Here is a 21,931-nt window from a genome sequence, read left to right as displayed (position 1 = left end):
GGGAGAAGGAATAAAAAAGGAAAGGAAAGGAAGGAAGGAAAAAAGAAAAAAGAGAGAAGGAAAGGAAGAAGGTATTTAAAAAAAAGAGGGAAGGAAGAAGTAATAAGAAAGAAAAGGAAGGAAGGAAGAAGGAATAAAAAAGATAGAAGGAAAGAAAGGAAGAAGGAATTTTAAAAAGTTAAAAAAAGAAAGAAGGAAGAAGGAATAAAAAAGGAAAGGAAGGAAGAAGGAATAAAAATAAAGGACAGAAGGACAGAAAAGAAGCAACTGGCAAAAATAAAAAAGTGTTCTGATGTCTTTCAACCCATCAGGTCAGTTCTGCTGGTGTTCCTGGCTGCATCAGACTGAGGAGGGATTAGTTTCTCTTTTCTCCCTTCCTGAGCTGCACTCTTCACTGTTGTCCAGCCTCCAGCTCAGTTCCTCAGTGCCATTCTTCACCTAGCCTAGGCCTTTAGTCCACCAGTTGCACTGTCCTTGAGGTGAACCAAGTAGGAGCAATTCACACACCACCTTCTTGCTTTTTGTTGTCCCTAGATGCTAGGGATTCTCAGCACCCCTTCAGGGTAGTTCAGCCCCCCAGTGAGTCAAGTCTTTCTGAGGACTGCAGCTCCCCTCTGTGGGGCTATTCCACCTTCCTCCTAGAGAGCCAGTTGGCCCTACAGGGCTATGGGCACAGGGGCCAGGTGGGAGGTGTTCCATCCATCCCTGGTGCCTCTGGTGTGAGCGTGGACAGGCAGCTGCAGACTGTGGACTGGGTGTGCACCATCCCCGGTGCCTCTGGGCACAGGCAGGCACCACTGACCACAGATCTGGTGCAATCATACCTTGGTGCTTTGGGCATGGCCCTGGATTGTGTGCACACCAACTCTGGGACTGTGGGGGCAGGGGCACAGGAGGTGGGTGACTGCTACAGAGAATTCCCCAAACAGCTGAGTGCCTCTTTTTTATCTTTTTCTTTTTGAAAAATTCCTCCTATTCAAGTCCCCCTGTCCAGACAAGCATCTGGCCTCTCACACAGCTCATCCTGGCTCTCTCCCAAGAATCTTGCAGCAGACCCTGCCGGCACCAGGCCTGGGGCTGCAGTCATCCTGGTCCCTGCACTGGTCCCTTGTTGTCCTTATGTACTTGTCTTACCGTCTGATTTTTCAATGTCCTCCACAATTTTTGGTCTCCAATCTTCATATATTCTGGAATACTGTTGGCTGTTTGTTCTGTTCCTCAGAAGATTGGGTAGGTGCTTCACCTGTGTACAGGGGGAAGTGGACTCTGCTTCCACCTACCTCACCACCATCTTCTCTCTAGTCCAAAACATGATTATTATTATAACTTCATTTCTAGGGGAAAATGTATCTCCAATACCAAACAGTCAGTTTACAAATGAACCTTTAGAATGCACACCTTTAAGTCTGGGCTGTTTATGTGTGAGTGAATAAGATGCTGCATCTGATGTCTGTGCTTTTTGTGTGCTCTTCCCCTATAGTCTCCAAGTACAGTATACAGGAGAGGGCCCTACCTGCTCTGGTTGGCTCTGACATCCTACAAAAGAAAAAGAACATGCGCTTAGTTCTCACACATCCTTCCCATATGTATAGTCTTTCTTCTTTAGCATATTGATTCAAAACATTCTTTGTCCTGAGAGTTGTATCTGTTTGATTACCTACTCATGAGATTGCTCTTGCACATCATGCTTCCTTACTAACTGAACTTGTTTCTAGTCTCAGTCTTATCCTGTGGATGTGTCCTGCCTTCAACAATTAAGAGATGGGGAAGGGCAGGGACCTGGCCTTGTGAGTTATCAGCCAGATCTGATGTACACTGGGATAATAGAACCAATAATCACAACCAGCACGGTTTATTGAGTTCTTTCTGTGAGCCTGGGATCATGCTCAGCATTCTGCATGAGTTATTTCTTATCTTTGCAGCAACCCTATGAAGGGGGTACAATTATTTTCTCCATGTTTGTAGAGGTTACAAGACTTGCCAAGGTGGTAGAGCCAACACTCAAACCCAAGACTGTCTGACTCCAAAGCCTTTCTCATGAGTACAGTGCCTGGGCAAGGCATCCTGCATTTTGGGGTCTGCATCTCTGTAACCTCTCTGGGAAAATATAACCTGATAACTATCAGTTCCTCTCAATACAAATAATCTCCACTTCCCTTTCCTGCCTCTCTCCAGCATCTTCCAGCCCACAGCACATTGTCCCTTCCTGTGGAATATCTCTCTTATTTAAGGTGGTGGGCTGTCTCTCACTTGTATAAGCTTGCTTGCTGGCTGCTGACATTTCTCCTGCAGCTCCTTGACCTGAGTTTCAAGCTGGGCAAACTCTTCAGTGACCTTTGTCTCTTTCCTTCCAGATTTGCTGCTCTAGTTCACTCGTCCTGGTCAGCAGGAGACACTGTTATCCTCCTAGCTCCTGTTGCAACCTCACAAAAGCTGCTTCTACCTGCTGCTTCTTGCTTTCAATCTGAATTTGTGAGTGGTAGAGGTAGACATGGTTAGGAAGAAGCTCACAGAGCTGGCTTCCAGGACAATCATCTACATGCTTACTATTGATTAAGAGGGATAGTCAGTAACTAGTTCAAAGACTCATTCTCCCAAAAAACACTATGGTAGAAATAGGTAGGTCTCAGGATAAACTTACCAATAATGAGGGCTATGTTCTTGTTTTACTTACAGATTCTGATAATAATGCCATGTTATGCTCTCAGAGCCACGTTGAACTGTTAAAAAATCTTTCTACATCTATGATATCATCCTAACCCAATGATATATTCCCTAGTAGCAGGTGGAAATGCATTTAGTCATTTTTTAGAGAACATTGGAAACAAGAGGAATCTGTAATTAGAGTTACTACAACTTGTTGGAAGAGTGTGTGATATTGGCCTTAGCCATTGAGGACACCACCTACAGGGAATATTTTGATGGGAACTGAGGGGTTCTGGAGAGATCTTTCTGTCCCAAAGTTTTGTCTCCTTGGTCAAGGTACCAGAAATTCTCACACTGAAAATTTTCTCCTGGATAACATTATGACACAAAATGTGTGGGAAAGAGCCTGATGTAGCCACATCATTGCCTACTGTCCTGGGGTCAGCTTCATGGTTAGAACTAAAATGCAGACACTAACTTACATCTTCTGGTCCTAAATATCTCATTGGAAAGCAATACTTTCAGTCAGACAGACAGACAGACTGCAATGGTAAGAGCAATGGACTTGGGTCAAGAGACTTAGGTTCTAGCTATTTCATCATGAACTTGGGCTTTGCACTGTGGCCTTGGGAGCATCACTTTCCTAGACTTCAATTTTCTGCTTATAAAAATATGACTGATAAAGTGGATCTTGGATTAGATGTCATAAACCACCACCAGCTCTGATATTCTGGGATTCCACACTCTTGACCCCAAAATGCCCTTATACAGAGTGAGAGAGGTGAATGAGAACAGTTTTCCAGGTGTTTTTTTTTTTTTTTTTTGGCCAGGCAATAGGCAATAAGCTCCCAGGGTCTGTTAAGAAAACCCCAGAGGTGGCACAGAAAAAAAAAAAAAGAAAACCCCAGAGGAGAAAATGGCCAATGATGTGGACTCTACCAGAAGCACATGGAACTTCTGGTCCCCCAACTCTTTCTGTCCTCAATCTCATCTTTCTACCTGCTGAAGGCTTCCAACTGACTCCTGATATTGTCCTGTGGGGAGAAAAGAGGTGGCTTAATTCATAATTCAACTCACAGATATTAAGTGTCTACCATGTTCTTGGCATGCCATTGAGTGCTGAGGAGTTGAAAGATGAAAGAGGCCCAGTCGTTGTTCTTAAAGAGATCACCACCTACAGAAAGAGTCAGTCACAAATGGTTAAAATACATATAGACAAATGCAACAATTAAGGTGGGCACTCAGCAAGATGGGAACACAAAGAATGGGGCAATTCTGCCTGTAGGAACAAGGGAAGGGTTTTAGAAAGCAAAAAACATTTACAGTGGGTCTTGAAAGGTAAATTTTCAGTTGGATAAGAGAAGGGGAGGAGAGGACTTAATGCCTCTGAACTGTACATTTAAAAATTGGTAAAATTGTAAAAAAAAAAAGTGAGGCTCTAGAGAGAACATTCTAGGAGGAAGGAACTACATGTGAAAATTATTAGAAACAAGAAAGAGTAAAACAATTCAGAAAACAGCAGGTACATACAGGTCCATCTGGCTGGACACATAGTGCCTTGAAAAAGGCAGCTGAGATGAGACTCCACAAGTAAGCATGATCCCAACTGCAAATGGCCTTGGATGCCTTGATACAGATATTGGGCCTTCTTTGGGCACTAGGGATCCATGGAGAGATTGTGTGTAGGGGAGCAAAACATGATCCTCTTTGGGTTTTAGGAAGATCTACCTCACAGCAGTTTGGAGAGTGGTTGGAAGGGTGACAGTGAAGACAGGGAATGCGCTGGAGACCTTGCAAAGTCTGGATAACAGATAGGGAGAGCCTGGATTTGGCAGTTGTTGTGGGGATACTGCAGAAGTAAAGACCTGAGAGATACTTCTGAGGAAACCACTTCCAGGCCTGAAAGGCAGACAGGAATGGATGATGTCCCCAAAACCAGATAGGCTACTGCCACATTGCCTTTCCTCAAAAAGAAGAGCAGTGCCTGCAGGGTGCTCTCCCTGCCCCTCTTCCCTCTAAGCCTGTAGTCAGGGCCTTGGTAAATCAATCCCATATCCAGTCTGGATCCTGGGCAACCAGGTTCACTCACTAACTCACCTTTCAGGAGATCCCATTCTTCATTAAGGCTCTCTTTCCTTCCACAGAGATAAAGACATGGCTATAATTCTGTGATTCATCACCATAAGGTCCTCTGAGGGCTGGAGCTGAAGCCCCCCTCCCAACTGTGAACAACTATACATCCAGTGGAACCATGCCTCAGAGTCTGGGAGTGCTCCAGTAGCCTTGGAGTACCTGATGTGGAGCCATGGCCCTGCACTCAAATCCTTGTTCCCTTCACCAAGACACTGCACTGTCCTGCCCCAAACAGGCCCATGCTAAGGCCACACTACCCGGTAGGGTTGGATAGCCTTGTTGAGGAAGCTCATGGTGTGGGCCTGGTGGAAGGGGCCTTCTCAGCACAGCATTCAGTGGAACTCAGCATCATTCTCACAGAAGTAAATTTTCTCACCATGCTCCCTGCAGTAAGTCTCCCTCAGAGAGCCCAGGGGCACAGGGACCACGAGGGTATCTGTCTTCTCTTCCTCCTTGCAGAGAGGACAGAGCAAGACTCTACTGGAGGGCTGGAACTCGTGTGGAAGGATAAGGGGAATCACCATAGGCAGAAGGTATATTCATAGGTGGCAGTCACTGCATCCTCCAGGGGCTCCTGGTAGGCAGGACAGAAGGCTTCCTTGCTGGAAGAGGTTGAGGGCATCACGGTGCCTTCCCTAGCCCATCCACTCAGGCCTCTGCCTCAGGCCACACAAATTCCCTTTCACTCTGCAATTGAGTCACTTTTGCATGAGTCACAGAGGGAAAGGATGTCGTTCAGGAAAACCACTTGGTTCTACCTCTGCTGCTTCCCAGAACCCTTCCCAGGGCTCTTCCCAAGAGTGGGTCCAAACTCCAAGGTGTCTCAGTTTACCAAGCACTCCCAGCAGTGGCCTGGCCAGCCTCTTCTCCACTCCTTCTGGCTTTTCCAGTAGGTCCCTGGAGGAGGAAGCACTGCATGTCATGAGGTCACAGAGAAATGGAGTTTCCTGGAATCCCTCCCTTGACCACTGTGAGGTAGGAAGAATTGGGAAGGAAATGCTGTTTCCTGCTTGATTGTGCAGGTGAGAGCCATAAACTTCTGGATTGCCCACAGCATGCAAAGTCCAGCCTCAATTTAGGTGACTAACTCTGGGACCCACCCTGATTAGATGCCGAGGTCCTCCAGGTGCCTGCTGCTCACGGGTCCTCTCATCTCCTTGCCTTACCTCACCTCATCTGCCCAGGCTGGTCTCCTCTAGAGTCCTCACGCTCTCCACCCCTAGCACCAGTGTCCAGGGGTTCCAATAACATTGTACTTCAATTCTAATTTTTGATTGCAGGTGAGAGAAGGAAAGATCCCATAATACACATGACTCATGTTGATAAAATTTAGAAAGTTCATTCAGTGAGATAAACATATTCAGCCATATTTATCTAACACCTATATTTCATATTGTTATATCCAGTTGGATGGCAACCCTTGCAGGAATGTATGATTGCCTTCATTTTACAGGGAAGGAAATGTACACTGAGAGGCAAAATGATCTCCCCTGGGTGGCAGAGCTACACAGACACAGAGGTGAGGTCAATCTGAGTTTGCCAACTTTCAGCCTGTGCTCTTCTGAGACTCCCAGCCAAGACAAGGATCAAACAGCCACAGTTCTTCATCCACTCACCTGTACCTGTAACTAAAACCAAGGAAAAACTCCTTCCACTTTCGCATTGCTGATTAGCCTCAGCCTGTTTCACCGCCTTTGCACATCAGCTGTTTTATGCATCACCTTTCTTCCACCCTACCTACCTACCAGCTAAGCATGCTTCCTGGGAGCTGTGCTATCACACCAACCCCTCAGCCACATGTGGCTGCAGAAGTGGAGAGGTGGCCAGTACCAAGTGACATGCATTGTCTGTGTAAATATGCCCCAGATTTCAAAGACAGCACCAATGAATGAAATATCTTATTACTGATTTTTATATTGATTATATGTTAAAATGATAGATTTGAGGCTAAATAAAATAGTAAAATTGTTTTCACTTTTTACTTTTTATATTACGGCTACGAGAAAAGTTTAGATGGCATATGTGGCTCACATTGTTTTTACCAGACAGCATGACTCTGAGACACACAGATCTGAGTGCAAATTATGGCCACCCATAAAAATAGCCTGGGTGAGCCCAGCTCATATCCTAACAGCAGTAGAGCAAATGAGAGTTAAAATTAGATCCTATGTTTCAGTGTGAGGAATGTAGTCATCAAATACAAAGGCTGTTGCTGTTATCTTTCTCTTCCCTCACACAGATACCTCTCTGGAAGCTTATGGCAGGCCAGCCAGGGCATCACTGGTAAAGTAGCCTGTGCGTGTTCTCTGGGCATAGCTGCCTTATCTGGGTCCCCATACTCTCCTGGGCTGGCTGATATGTCCCATCTCCCTGGAGACAGCTGGCCATAGGCAAGGAGACTGGGGTGGCACCATGGCTCTCCCTCCTGCTGTGACAAGAAGAATGATCCCTTTCCACTGTGAACAGTTGAGATACGACCACTTCTGCTGTGAATGTTTCTGCATGGACAGAAGGAACTGCCTGTCCTAGGTCATGTATGCTTGTCCAGAGAGAACTGAGGTCATCTCTGCAATGCTGTGACCCCTTCTCCTTTTGCCACCACTGCTATTTCTCTACTCTGTTGTTGGAAGGTGTGTGTCTGTTCCTTTGGGAGGAGGACAGCAGAGCTCTGGCTACCAGAAATGCAAGTGGGTGCCTTGCCCTTGTGTGTGTGTATGACCATGAGGGTGTCAGTGTGTACTTAAGATGTGTCTGTTCCTGTGTGTGTGAGTGTATGTTCTCACTGTTCTCCTAGCCCTTCTTCCTCAGCCAAGCAGAGAGGGTGACCTTGAGGAGGTCCCAGACACAGCAGCACCATGGCCTCTGCCACCTCTGTGACCAGCCTGGAAGATGAAGTCAACTGTCCTATCTGCCAAGGCTCCCTGAGGGAGCCAGTCACCATCGACTGTGGCCACAACTTCTGCCGTGGCTGCCTCACCCGTTACTGTGAGATCCCGGGCCCAGACCCCGAGGAACCCCCAACTTGTCCACTCTGCAAGGAGCCTTTCCGCCCAGGGAGCTTCCGGCCCAACTGGCAGCTGGCCAGTGTGGTAGAGAATATTGAGCGCCTCAAGCTGGTGTCCAGGCCAAGCACAGAGGAGGATGTCTGCCAGGAGCATGGGGAGAAGGTCTACTTCTTCTGTGAGGATGATGAGATGCAGTTGTGTGTGGTGTGCCGGGAGGCTGAGGAGCACCGAGCCCATACTGTGCGCTTCCTGGAGGAGGCAGCAAGACCCTACAGGGTAGGAGAGGGCAAACTGGGGCCTTTCCAGGGTGGGTCTGGACTAAGAATCAGTGGATTAGTTGGGCCACTATGGAGCCAAATTCTGTCTCCTGACCCTGTCATTACCTAGGCAATAAACCCTGGCATGGAAGACCATGTGTTTGTATTTGAAGCATGGTCTATGTTATTCATTTATGGCCAATACAAAAGAGGAGCTCAGTACATACTTGTTAAAAGGATGAGTGACTAAAATGTGACTGTGTGTGTGTGTATCTGAGCATGTGTGAATTTGTATTTGAGGCAATGATGGCACATATGGTATGGGTATGTATTAATGTTTGCATGTTTACCAGTGTGTGCACTGCACTTGGGCTGAATATTTGAGTGTGTAACTGTTACTGTTTGAGTGCTCATGTTTGTGAATTAATTAGTGTTTGTATATAAGAAGGTAAAATATATGTGGTGTATAATTTTATCTGTCATTAAATGAGTGTGTGCTAGTTTTAGTTGTGTATTATATTTTTAGTACAAGTGGGTATATGTGTCAATTAATTAGTATTTGATGTTGAGAGTTCTATATGTATTTTTAAATTTACCTATACAAACATTTACATGTGTGTACCTGTTCCTAACTCTATTCTACAGCAAGCAATTTTAAAACAGCTCACTAATTATCTTTGCATTATCTAAGTTTATTCTCCCCTTTAGAATCATACACCATAAAATCAATTACATTCACAAGAGGGGGTTGTTTGGGTGTACTCCTTTTGGGGCGTGTGAGAAAGTTGAAATAATTTCAAAGAAGTGCTTTTCAAGCTCAGGACAGATGCCAGATTCCACTTACTAAAGGCAAAATACATTGATGCTTTACCTGAAGAAAGAAAGGCTCAAGTGGGAGTACCAAGTTGCAGCCTATGTTGACACAGGATAAAGGGCCAAAGCCCTGATCAAAATTCTTAGATGATAAAAGCCAGAGGAAAATGACCCAAAGAGAGTAAGCCGTGGAGGACAATTAAGGCCCAGGCATTGTCAGCCGAGGGAGTGACTCCTTCCCTTGGGCCATTCCTTCTCTGGAGGCAGAGGGTTGGACAAGATGACAACCCTTAGCAAACCATGTTTCCGTCTTAAATATTTTATGCTCCTTCTCTCCAGGAACAGATACAGAAGTGTCTTGAGTGTCTAAGAAAAGAGAGAGAGGAGATTCAAGAAATTCAGTCAAGAGAAAATCAAAGGATACAAGTCCTACTGGTAAGGCATCATTCCCTACCTGGCCTCTCCTCTTCCTCAGGGGCAAGTGCCTCTCTGAACCTAAGACAGCACAGCATATAGGGCTTCGATGGTCATTCTGAATTGAATCCTGACTCTGACACTAACTAGCTCAATGACTTCTAGCAACTCTATTCTTTTTATTTTTTGTGAAGTGGAGATTAAAAATTTTCACTTCCTCATGGCATTTCTACAAGGACTGAAATGGGATTGTGCCTGTAATGCAACTTAGTGTTATGCACATAATGTGCATTTTGCAAAAGGCAGGAGGTAGGGTGTCCCCAGAGCCTCTCCTCTGCCTCCTCTGAGGCAACGCTGGATAGTCTAGTTCCCAGAAGTAGTGTGGCAGGTGGAAAGGAAGTATGCTGCCTTTCCAAGTTTGTCTGGGGACCTGGGTGGGTGGGGGACTCTGACTTTACCAATGAACTTTGGAGGATGTAGATCTGGGCCAGGAGGGAGATGGGAATGAACTAAGGAAAAAAAGAAAGAGGAGGAAAAGGAGGAGGAGGAATAACTTCATGTTGGCCTTTCCTCTGGTCCCCTCAGACTCAGGTGGCCACCAAGAGACAAAGAGTGATCTCTGAGTTTGCACACCTGAGCCAGGTCCTGGAGGAGCAGCACAGTATCCTTTTAGCCCAGTTGGAGAGACTGGATGGGGACATCCTGAAGCAACAGGATGAGTTTGATGTCCTGGTCACTAGGGAGATGTGCCAGTTTAGCTCACTGATTGCAGAACTGGAGGAGAAGAAGGAGAGGCCGGCCAGAGAGCTCCTGACGGTGAGACCTGTCCCTGCCCTGCCTATCTGGGCTCCCTAGAGTCAGTGGAAGATGGGTCACAGGACCAGAAGTTCTGAGTTCTAGTCCTTGCTTCCCTGGTCTGTGTCTCTCCATGCTATCATCCATCAAATAGGGAAGACACTTTCCTTTTCTACCTCACAGGGGTTTTGTGAGGACCCAGCAGTAAATACAAATGAAAGCATCCTTTGAAAAGCATCAAGTACTATGCAAATGTCAGCTGCTACTTCCAAGGCAAACTATTCTCTGTGCCACTGCCCACCAGTTAGGAAGTTCTTCCTGATCTGTTTTATTTCCTCAGGAGAGATAGTGGGGTCTCAACAAGGTATCAGAAAGGAACATGATTTAGGGCGAGAGACTCAGACCAGCACACAGGAGACCTTGGGTGATACTTGCCTTTGCCTCTGACATCAGGGGGAGTTCATTTCACCATCTGGATCTATAAACTGAAGGGGTTGGGCTCTATGATCCTGGAAGCCTCGGAAAGCCTAAAACACTGTGATTCTGGGGATTTTGTGTCCTTTTTCTATCCAGAACTAAGAATACGGTATTATCTTTTCTAGTTATAAGAAAAATGGGAGGAGGAAGATAGAAACTGAAACCCTGCTCTCTCTTTCTCTCTCTCTCTCCCTCCTTTTAGAATATCAGAAGCACTCTGATAAGGTAAGTGATATGGTAGTTCTCCTTTCCCACATAAACACATGCACATACACATGCACCACAAGCCCAGTTAGTATCATACAAATTCATGACAGTCTCATATTTAGGATAAAGTTTTTAGGTACACTTTCACTTACTCAAATGCATTCCCATATACAGTGGTAGATACACATGCTTGCATAGCATTGCCCAAGAGCGGGCAACAGGTCCATCCTGGTGGAACTGGCACCTTCATGCCTAGTTAGAAGAAGGTGATTGGTTGAGTCTGGAGGTATCACAAAGGAGGAGAATTCCCAACTCTGCCATTCTGTGCTCCTAGATGTGAAACTAGAAAGTGCCGGAAACCAGAGGGTGTGTCCCCTGAGCTGGGCCAGAGGATTCGTGACTTCCCCCATCAGGTCTTCCCGCTGCAAAAGGAGATGAAGCTATTTCTGGGTAAGTGCTTCCCAGGTCTGCACATGCCACAGGGCATGAATCCTGGCTGTAGGTGCAGCCCCACACTCTGCTGCCCAGCACTGGCACTTCCCAAAGGTGTGTACCCTCCAGTGCCTTGGTCTCCTTATTTGCAGATCTTTTAAAATCTGCTTATTGGGGTGATATGACAATGAAAAGAAATAATAAAGGTGAAGATTTATAGAAAAAATTTAACTGATTTGAAAAATACAAATCTGATTGATTGGCATTAAGCAATAAGAACAATAATGATTAATAAAAATCTATTATTCTCAATCATTTAAAAATCCATGGAAGCATTCATAGTATGTGATAAGTTTTGATGATGAACACTGTTAATTAATAACCAGCAACACTATTTCTTTTTGTCCTTGGTAAAAAGAAAAATGCTGACCTTCCTCCCTCCTCTTTGCTCCATTTTCCAGTTACTCTGGTTCTCAGAGTCAGACTACCCTGTGGGGACTGTGCCCCCTTTTCTGGAACAGGGAGTGGTTGGCGATGGTGTGGAGGATTTGACATGAAAGTCAGGAATGTGGCTCTTTGCTAACAGCTACTTGTGACACATATGACATCATGAATGATGCCACCTATTTCTAAAAGACCCACCCACAAAAGTGTCACCCTAGAAGACCTCTCCCCACAAGTTCACTTCCTGCAAGCACTCCCAGTGACCTGGTAGTGAGAGATTTTATTCTAATCAGAAACTGTCCTTTGAGTATCTCAAAAATTTCCAAGCAGAACAAGAAATAACTTAGCCCATGTATCCATTCATTAAATAGGTATGTATTTTTTTTAGCATTTACTATGTCTTTGGCTCTGTGGGAAGCACTGAGGACACAGGTGAACAAGACAGGGTACCACCTGCTTACGGTTAGGGGAATGGGTTTGAAAGTGGGCTCCCAGCTAGCGGCAGCAGCAGACCCTGTGAACTTGTTACACATGCAAATTCTCAGTTTGATCCAGGTCAAATGAGTGAGAAACCAGTGTGCTCTGTCTGACCTGCTCAAGTTTAGGACACTGGTCTGGAGGATTCCAGCTCTCATTCTTCTCTGGGGCTCAGTTTCTTCATCATTAACCGTTCTATGATTTTGTGAGACTAGTGAAATCTCATCCTGCTTTATCTCCTCTGTACAGAAAAATTCTGCTTTGAGTTGGACTATGAACCAGGTAAGCAGCCTATATCTGGATGGGAGGGAGAGAAGAATCTAAAATTGAATATATATATGTAGGATATATATATATATCCTACATATATATACACACGTATGTACACACATTCACACAAAAATTCACACATACCCACATAAATTTACACATTATTACCTTTGCAAGGCTTGCCAGAGAACAAAGGACAGGTACACACACTTTCCACACATTTGGCTCCTGTTCTGATCTACACATGATGAAGGGGTAGAAAGATTAAATCAAAATGGGACAAGGTGTATCAGGAAAGGTGTCCTGGATGACAGAAGCTTTGATCTGAGTTTAGAATCACACTCTTAGAACCATGGTCAGTTGCCCCTACTCCCTCAAAGTTGTCAGAAGGAGGGCAGATGGTGGGGGAAGAAATGAACAGAGTGGACCCCACTCAAGGCTATTGTTCACTATCAGTCAAAGACCCTGAGAAGACAGAGCTGTTGGAAGTAACTCTCCAAACCAAGCACATATCTGAATTTCTCACTTTGCCTCAATGTATGGGTACTAAAAGTCACAATATGCAGGGGTCTGCAGAAGTTTTTGTTGTTAGACAGTGGCCCCAAGACCCTGAAGGTTTTTGATTTACTGAGGCAGAATGAATAACCTGGGATGAACCAGGAGCAGAGTCTGAATGACCATAGGTGTGGACAGAGAGGGGAGCATCTGTGCCCTCCAAGTCCCAGATACAGGAGAGGGACAGATGTATCAGCAGCAGGAGGTTGGTAGAGGCAGCCCAACTGTGGGCATCAATCCTCTTTCAGGTGACAGAACGGCAGAATGAGGGAGCAAAAACACTGGGGCTGACTCATCCTCTGGGGCAGGCTTCTTGGGCTTTCATGTGTACACCCAACACCTGCAGACCTTGTTAAAGACACAGATTCTAGTTCAGGTGGTCTGCATGAAGCCTGAGAACCCATTTCTAACAAGTTCCCAGATGCTGGTTCGCTTAGACGCTATACACGCTGTTGGTAATGATAGCACTAACAGGTGGGTGCTAGGGGGGACCTTTTAGACTTTTCTTGGAGGAGATAACATGTCTGCTAACATCTGTGTTCCTTTTGGTTTCCCTACAGCTCACATCTCTCTAGACCCCAAGACTTCCCACCCTAAGCTCCTCTTGTCTGAGGACCACCAGCGGGCTCGGTTCTCCTACAAATGGCAGAACTCGCCAGACAACCCTCAACGTTTTGACCGGGCCACCTGTGTCCTGGCCCACGATGGTTTCACAGGGGGAAGACACACCTGGGTGGTGAATGTAGACTTGGCTCATGGGGGCAGCTGCACCATAGGTGTGGTCAGTGAGGACGTGCAGCGGAAGGGAGAGCTTCGGCTGAGGCCAGAGGAGGGGGTGTGGGCCATGAGGCTGGCATGGGGCTTCGTCTCAGCCCTTGGCTCCTTCCCCACCCGGCTCACCCTGAAGGAGCAGCCCCGACAGGTGAGGGTGTCTCTTGACTATGAAGTGGGCTGGGTGACCTTTCTTAATGCTGTGACCCAGGAACCCATCTACACCTTCACTACCTCCTTCACCCAGAAGGTGTTTCCCTTCTTTGGACTCTGGGGCCGAGGGTCCAGTTTCTTCCTGAGTACCTAAGATTGTGAAGTTAGCTTCCTCTAGGTACAGGACTCAAAGAGACGACTTTGTATGGACTGTGTCACTTGGCAGGCTTGAAACAGACATCATGGCTTTAGATGATATAATGGAGTCAGGACTTTAGCAAGGACAAAATGGGACGAACTTCAATCCGTTGATCAAACTGTTTGCTCAATGCTCAGTAGATGGTCTGGGGACTTGGACCACAAACAGCTATCCTACCACCACCCCCACCAGTGCAGAAGGAGCTGTATAGAAGAAAGAATACGAAATGTGTAGCCAGAAGACATGGGTTCTAGTCCCAGCCTCATAATCAACCAATCCTGCAATCTTAAGTAGGGCATCTCATCTCTCTTCATCTTATCTTCATCCCAAAATAATAGGGTTTATTTACTCATATCCTCAAGACACATTTAATTTGTGCTAATTATGAACCAAGCAGCATGGTAGTCATTGGTGACAAAAATAAAGGAAAAAAAATCTTTCTCCTTGTTTGTAGGAGTTCATGGGAAGAGACAGAGACATGAAGAGGAAATTATACTACAAGGTGATGGATGCTGTGATAGGGGTGTGACCTGAGTGTTAGGGAAGCTCAGATGAGGGAGCATAATCCATCTTGGAGAGCAGAGGGTGAGTTGGGCATGGCTTTTTGGAAAAAGTGAGTCGAAAAGATGAGTGTGATGAATGAGGAAAGCGAGGAAGAAGCATCTTAAGAAGAAGGAATGATAGAACCTGCAGGATGATCTATAACCTACAGGACACTGGGTCATATCCATTGTCCTCATGAACAGATGTGCTGCCATCCCACCCCTGACCCCACTTGATGCCTCCCTCCTCCCAGTGGTGTCACTTCTGGCTGATAGGAAGATACAGGACCTCAGTAGGAAGGGGATAAAGGAGGCATGGCCATAAATCATAACCCAAGGATGACATTCAACCCTTGGGGAAAATCCTCTTCCTTATCTGTTGATTACCACCTGAGATCAAGGAATGAAATGAAAGGAATGAGGTGGTAGGAAGAAATACATCTCGAACAGCTCAGCTGTGGGAACAGAAACAGCACCATCTTAACCCTTGTGCTGGGTGGAGGCAGGGGGATGAATTCGACCTATGACCTTTAACCCAAAGAACAGAGGCTGCTCTAGGGCTGGACAAGAAGTGACATCAAGGGGTGAGATGGGAGAAAGAAGAGAATTGAGATTTGGAGATGTGTGAATCTGAGTGAAGAGTTCTAGGACAGATAGGAAGCCAGGTGGTATTGGGGAAGGCTGTGACCACATGTGGTGTGAAGAAACTAATGAGTACTGGTGACTCCAGAAATCCCCCTGCCTGGTGCTGATTCTGGGACAGAGATGAGCACTAATAAATGGCTGCCTAGAATTTGGAAAATGATTTTAGTTGTCCCAAGGTGGGATTTTAAATCTTATGCACAATAAAAATATTGTTATAACACATTTTATTTCCTAATTCTTGTTGGTATTGTCTTTTATTGTGCTTAAACGTCTTCACAGACAAGCTCTTTAAAATTATCAGTTTGTCCTGATCAGATATAAACTAAAGTGTTCTACCATCTCCCTACTGGGGCTTCTGGGAGGAGTGAGCCTCCCAAGGAGCAATCTCAAGGGAGAGGGCACAGCATTCTGAGATCCAGACTTAGAAGTCATTTGGGAAGTTTTATTCTTCATCCTCAGTTCAGTAGGTAGAAAAGATGTGGAGATCAGGAACCAGAAATTAGAGGGGGTCTAAATTGCTCTTCCTGGGTGTGCTCAATATTTCACATTAAAAAACTCTAGATTTTTACACGCCCCTATATAATGCTGAAACATAGGCAAAGCCCCAAAATCTCAGATATCACCAAAAGATGGATTGCATCTTTGTTTATTCTTATTGGGTTTTGCTGGGTCCTTTAAAATGACTAGCTGGAAGACTTTACGTGCATTATGTCACCCAATGTAGGTACTTCTATGAGGTAGCTTCTATTATTACCCCCATTTTAAAGTTAAGAAAGCTGAGACCTAGTGAGTTTGGTTTTTTGCTCAGCCAAGATCAGGCAACCAGGATTTTAACTCATGTCTACCTTGAACTTTTTACCATGATGCTGCACTGCTGTGGTCCTGGTGGGTCCTGGTGACTCTTGGCGAATATTGTAATGCTGGCCACATCCTATGAGTGACTTGGATTCAGAAAGACAATTTATATTTCTTACATTCAGAAAATACTCATGTTAGCTTATCAGCACCTGCTCTTCTCATAGGATAATTTTACTTGAAGTTTACCTGTTTTGGAATGTGGAGTCAACTTGGGGGAAGTGGATGGATCCCCAAACATAATGACTTCAAGAAAAGGCAGCTCAGCTTGTCACAGAGTCTGGACTCAGGCTCCCTCCCAAGGGAAATGCTGAAGTCTAGAGGCCCCATGCTCCCAATCGCCCTCTCCAAGACTCCAAAGCAGTGGTGCATACTTGTGACAGCCACAAGTTTATACCTGAGCTTTTTCACAGCTTACATTGTAGAAGTTCTTTCTAGTACAAAGAATGGAGACTCACCCAAGTTAGTTCAAGTAATAGAAAATAGAGCAGACATGTAAATAAGGAAAATGAAATTTTCCATCATTAGCCCAACCTTGTGGGCAGTTATAGTTGAGGTGGTCAGAATGTTGAGGGGACATAAACAGGTTTCAAAGTGAGAACTGGAGATTTAAAAATACTAAAAATAATAACAAGCACATCTAAAGCTCACTTTGGCCAGTCACTGCAGTAAATATTTTACATTTTAACTCATTTAATTCTCATAACAACCTTAGGAGGTAGATACTATCATTAGTATCCTCATTTTATACATGAGAGATCTGAGACGTGGAGGTGGACTAACTTGTCCTCAGACAGCAAGCAGTGACTAGCACAGCAATAACACATGATACACATTGAACAGTAACAGACACTGGACTTCAGATGGTCTAGCTCTCAAATCTGTGCTCGCTATAATTATGTAACACTGCTTCTGTATGCCCAAGACCTGGTAGAGAGGGGACCTTTGGTTCAAGGAGTGTAGAGGCTGGACTATCCTGTAGCCATACACAACCCAGGTCACACACTTTTGCCATGGCCACGTGGGCAGGTTTAACCCTTCTGTTGCTGATACCCTCTGCCCGTTGACTAATGGTGTGTTCATTACAGACCCATTCTGAATTTTTGAGAGAAGTTGATGTTCAGTGATTATTATTGTCCCTCTTTGATAAGATCTTTCTCAGAGAAGATGGTGGCAAAGTAGGTGGGAGGTGAGCCTTCTTGCTTGTGCACCCAGCTGGGACACTTAGCTGGTCTTCTGAAGGACAAAGTGAACAGCCAACAGAATTTTAACGGATATGAAGTTTGGAAGCCAAAGTGTGCAGAGGATGCTTCAAAATGGGTGGTAAGGAGGTTTCATAGGCAAATGGGGACAGAGAAATTCCCTGGATGTGTTGCCAGAAAACAGGCTGCTGCAGGGAAATCATTGGAAGAGAGCTACATCAGTGATAGCAGCATAGCAACTTCCTCCACTGTGAGAGCTGGTAAATGGCACACTCACCCCAGGAGAGACTTAAAGGTGCAAAGTTGCAGGGGGTGAAAAAACTGGCAGCACACCCAAGCCAGGTTGTAGGCTGCCAGCTGGCTGACAGTGGTAGAGGTGGGGTGGAAATCCTGGCAACACCTAGAGCTGGGAGAAGAGGTGGGCCATGACTGGCTGTGTCTGAGATAGACTCTGAACTTGCCAGAGAGTTGGAGTGTGTGCAGAGTCGGGCAGTGGGGGAGTGGCAGTGGTGCCCAAAAAGACTGTTTTCAAACAGGAAACTGAAGCCAAAAAGTCTACTTTCGAAAAGGGAACTGAGGTGCACTGGTCAGAGACCATGCACACAGCTGTCTGGTCATCAAAGAGAGAGGAGTGTGGGCAGTGCAGTTTGCTTCCACTCAGTGCACCTTATGGAAGGATCAAAGGGATGCAAAGTGAGGTGGTCTTTTGGCACAAATACAGCACAGCAGCACAGAGTGGAGGGTGCGAGTCACACAGTGATCTGAGGACATGGGCTGGAAACTGGGCACTTGTGATTGTTTAGCCCAGACTGAGCCTACTTCCTTGCCAAACCACTGGAGAAGTGGAACCTAACCCCTAACTACCAGCAGGAGCTGGGAAGATCTGCAAAACCAGCTGGGCAGGCTTAACAACCACCAATGGGTTTTTAATTTTTCCCTGCTGCCCCCTCAAGAGTAAGACAGTATGACCTGGAGCAGCAACAAAACCAGAAAGAAGTCAGAAGGTGAACACCAACAGTGGAGGCAAATTTCCTTGCGCTTCATCAGAACTTGCATGTTTTTTAAAAAAATGTTTTTATTCTTTTCATTCATTTAGGGTTTTTTTGTTTGTTTATTTTGTTCTTCTCTCCTTCATATTGAATTTTAATTTTTCTTCTTTCATTTCACTTGTATTCCAAATAACTCACTACTCTTGGTCTTTTACTTTTATTCATTTTATTCAGATTACATATTTTTATCATATTATTGTTATTCCAAATCCCACACAGCACCCTTCCCTGGGCTTAATCCATTTCACCAACCTCCTGAACTTCATACTGTTGTGGTAAACTTCATTTTATCTCATACTACTCTGTGTTCCTATTCCCTAGTGTCACTATTTCTCCTTCATTTAGCATAAGTGCTCTTCTTTCTTGAGTCAGCTCATATTCTTTTCCCTTCTTATAAGACTCTTAGTTCTTTTCCACCTTTTATAAACAGTGGCTAGTTGGATGAAATACCCTGGTTATTTCTGTACTTCTCCAAAGGAACTCCTATTGTTCACTATTTGTTTGTACTTTAAGTCTCATAGAACATTCTCCCCCATTTTACTCCATTTTGCTCCATTTTATTTCATTTTTTTCTTTTTCTTTTCTCCCTTTCACTCTCAACCTGGACTTACTCCTTATTCTTATTAGTTTGCTTCCCCTATCCCCTGAAAATCATTTTTTTTTGTGGTAGACATCTCATATTCACTTTTCACTTTTGTACAATATTCTTATTCCTGTTTCACCTTTACTAAAATCCATTTAACAGTTGCTGCTATTGATCCTGCTGTGGTTTTTCTGCAATTTTACTCTCGTTGGTCTAATTACTTTTTGAGTTCACTTCAGACCTCATAGTATACTTTTCCCTTTTCTTCCCCATTGTTCACATCACCTCTCTGTGTTTTACTTGCATTTTAAATTTTGTTCTCTTCCTTTCTTTGCCTTGGTTCTATCTCTAGATGTATCAGTTCTCCCCCTCTACCCACTCAATAACATTTTCCTTCTTTTAGTCATCTCATATTCTCTTTGTCATATATTATATCTGTAATCTCTCTTCACCTTTATTAATCTTTGCTCAACTGTGGCTGAGATTGCTGATGTGGCAGGGGGTTCTTTTTGCTGACATAGGTTTGGTTGTTTGGTAATACTGCCTTGTTAACCAACACTGAAACAACAGCATACGAGACGAGATAGGAGTTGTGACTACCTGTAAGCCTGCTGGAGGGGAGAATCCACCAATAAGTAAAGCCCAGGTACAACAAGAGAGCCAACACAAATGGAATAAAGAGCAACCCTAGGGCATTCAGACAAGGAGATCAAAGAGATAGCACAGCTGAGTTCCACAGAACTCCTACCACAGAAATCTACCTCACAGAGACAGCTGGAAAGGCAGGACATTATGAGACATGGAAACAAACAAACAAAAAAAGGAGTCACCTAAAACTGGGAGACAAAGAAAGAATCCCCAATTGAAAGAAATGAGAGAATCCCTCATAAATGAGCTAATGAAATTGAGGCAAGCACACTAAGAAACATAGAATTTTAAAAAATGTTTATAAGGATGCTCAAGGAACTCGATGACAACTAGAAGGAAATGAGTGGGATCTATAACAACATGAAAAATGATATATACCACAGCATATAAACAAGAACCAGGAAAAAAGGAAGACTACAATATTTGAAATTAAAAAATACACTAGAAGGAATTAAAAGAATGCTAAATGAAGCAGAGGAGTGAATTAGTGTGCTGGAAGACGTAGCAGAAAGAAACATCCACATAGAGCAGCTGCATGAAAAAAAACATAAAAAAGTATGAGGATAGCTTAAGAGAACTTCAGGACAACATGAAACACAACAATATTGGAATCATAGGAATATCAGAAGGAGAAGAATAGGAGCAAGGGACAGAAAACCTGTTTGAAAAAATAATGACAGAAAATTCCCTAACCTGGGCAGGGGAAAAGCAACGCATGTTCAGGAAGCACAAAGGGTCCCAATCAAGATGAACCCAAAGAGGCCTACTCTAAGACACATCATAAATAAAATGCCAAATTTTAAACACAAAGAGAGAATCATAAAAGCAGCAAGGCGGAAACAAAAGGTAACATACAAGGGAGCCTTAACAAGGCTAGCAGCTAATTTCTCAACAGAAACATTGCAAGCCAGAAGTGAGAGAAATATTTCAAGTAATGAAAAGCAAAGGCCTGCAACCAAGAATGCTCTACCCAGCAAGGCTCTCATTTAAAATGTAAGGTAAAATTAGAAGTTTCCCAGATAAAAGAAGGCTGCAGGAATACCCCTCCACCAAACCTGCATTGCAAGATATGCTAAAGGGACTGCTTTAAGGAAACAATGAAAAAGATGAGAGAGAGAAAAACAAACACAGGTACAAAGAGGGAAATGGCAATGAATAATTACCTATCAGTAATAACCTTAATGTGAATGGATCAAATGCCCCAGTCAAAAGATATGGGCTAGCTGAATGGATAATAAACATGAAATGTACATGTGCCAACAAGAGACCCATCACAGGACAAAAGACCTATACAGACTAAAGTGAAGGGTTAGAAAAAAAATATTCTAAGCAAATGGACAAGGGAAAAAAAGCCAGGGTTAGAACACTTCTATGAGACAAAACAGACTTCAAAACAAATGCTATAAAAAGAGACACTGAAGGACACTTCATAATACTCAAGGGAAGAATCCATCAAGAACACATAAACTATGTGCACCCAACATAGGAGCACCCAAATATATAGGGAAAATCTTGGAGGACTTCAAGAAAGATACAGACAGCAACACATTTATACTAAGGGATTTTAACACTCCACTGTCAAAAATGGACAGATCTTCCAAACAAAATGTCAAAAAGGATACTGCGGTACTGAATGACACACTAGATCAAATGGACTTAATTGATATACCTCTCACCTCAAAACCTCTCACCTCAAAAAAGCAAAATACACATTCTTTTCAAATGCACATGGAATATTTTCAAAGATAGACCACATGACAAAATACAAAACAAGCCTCAACAAATTCAAGAAAATTGAAATCATATCAAGCATTTTCTCTGACCACAAGGGACTGAAACTAGAAACTAATCTCAAGGAAAACAAACTAAAAAATACTCACACTCATGGAGATTGAACAGCATGCTATTAAACAATGAATGGGTTCAGTATGATATCAAGTAAGAAATAAAAAAAAGTTTTTGGAAACAAATGAAAATAAACTCATAAAACCCCAAAACTTATGGTACACAGAGAAGGCAGTCCTGAGAGGTAAGTTCATAGTGATACAGGCCTACGTAAAAAAGATAGAAACATTTGAAATAAACAACCTCACCCTATGCCTACAAGAAGTGGAGGAACAACAGCAAAGACAGCCCAGAGCAAGTAGCAGAAAGGAAATAACCAAGATCAGAGCAGAATTAAATGACATAGAGACTAGAAGCACAACTCTAAGAATTAATAAATCCAGCAGCTGTTGCCTCAGAAAGATAAACAAAATCGACAAGACTTCAAGCAGACTCATCAAGAAAAAAAAGAGAGGATCCAAATAAACACAATCGGATATGAAAGAGGAGAGATCGCAACTGACACCACAGAAAT

At 44.1% G+C, this 21,931-nt stretch overlaps 1 protein-coding gene across 1 annotated transcript; it reads left to right on the top strand.

The window, feature by feature from the left end:
• Positions 1-7,017: 7,017 nt before the first annotated feature.
• LOC123810454 (tripartite motif-containing protein 10) lies at positions 7,018-14,805 on the top strand. The gene is made up of 8 exons (XM_045826215.1): positions 7,018-7,062; positions 7,574-8,060; positions 9,194-9,289; positions 9,854-10,084; positions 10,743-10,765; positions 11,082-11,197; positions 12,350-12,382; positions 13,486-14,805. The coding sequence occupies exons 2-8, from the start codon at positions 7,635-7,637 to the stop codon at positions 14,001-14,003; spliced, it is 1,443 nt and encodes a 480-aa protein (XP_045682171.1). The 5' UTR covers positions 7,018-7,062; positions 7,574-7,634; the 3' UTR covers positions 14,004-14,805.
• The last annotated feature ends 7,126 nt before the right edge of the window (positions 14,806-21,931 follow it).

Source organism: Phyllostomus hastatus, unplaced genomic scaffold, assembly GCF_019186645.2.
Source record: "Phyllostomus hastatus isolate PE091 unplaced genomic scaffold, TTU_PhHast_1.1 phas_scaffold_60, whole genome shotgun sequence".
NCBI classification, from domain to species: domain Eukaryota; kingdom Metazoa; phylum Chordata; class Mammalia; order Chiroptera; family Phyllostomidae; genus Phyllostomus; species Phyllostomus hastatus.
Note: the sequence above shows the minus strand (reverse complement) of the source record. Positions and strands in the feature narration are given on the sequence as shown.

What these genes read in the sequence shown, in the direction of transcription:
- LOC123810454 (XM_045826215.1), top strand. Translation starts at nt 7,635, where the DNA reads ATGGCCTCTGCCACCTCTGTGACCAGCCTGGAAGATGAAGTCAACTGT. An exon ending in CGGCCAGAGAGCTCCTGACG is followed by an intron (nt 10,085 to 10,742) that starts GTGAGACCTGTC and finishes CCCTCCTTTTAG; the next exon opens with AATATCAGAAGCACTCTGAT. An exon ending in TGAGTTGGACTATGAACCAG is followed by an intron (nt 12,383 to 13,485) that starts GTAAGCAGCCTA and finishes GTTTCCCTACAG; the next exon opens with CTCACATCTCTCTAGACCCC.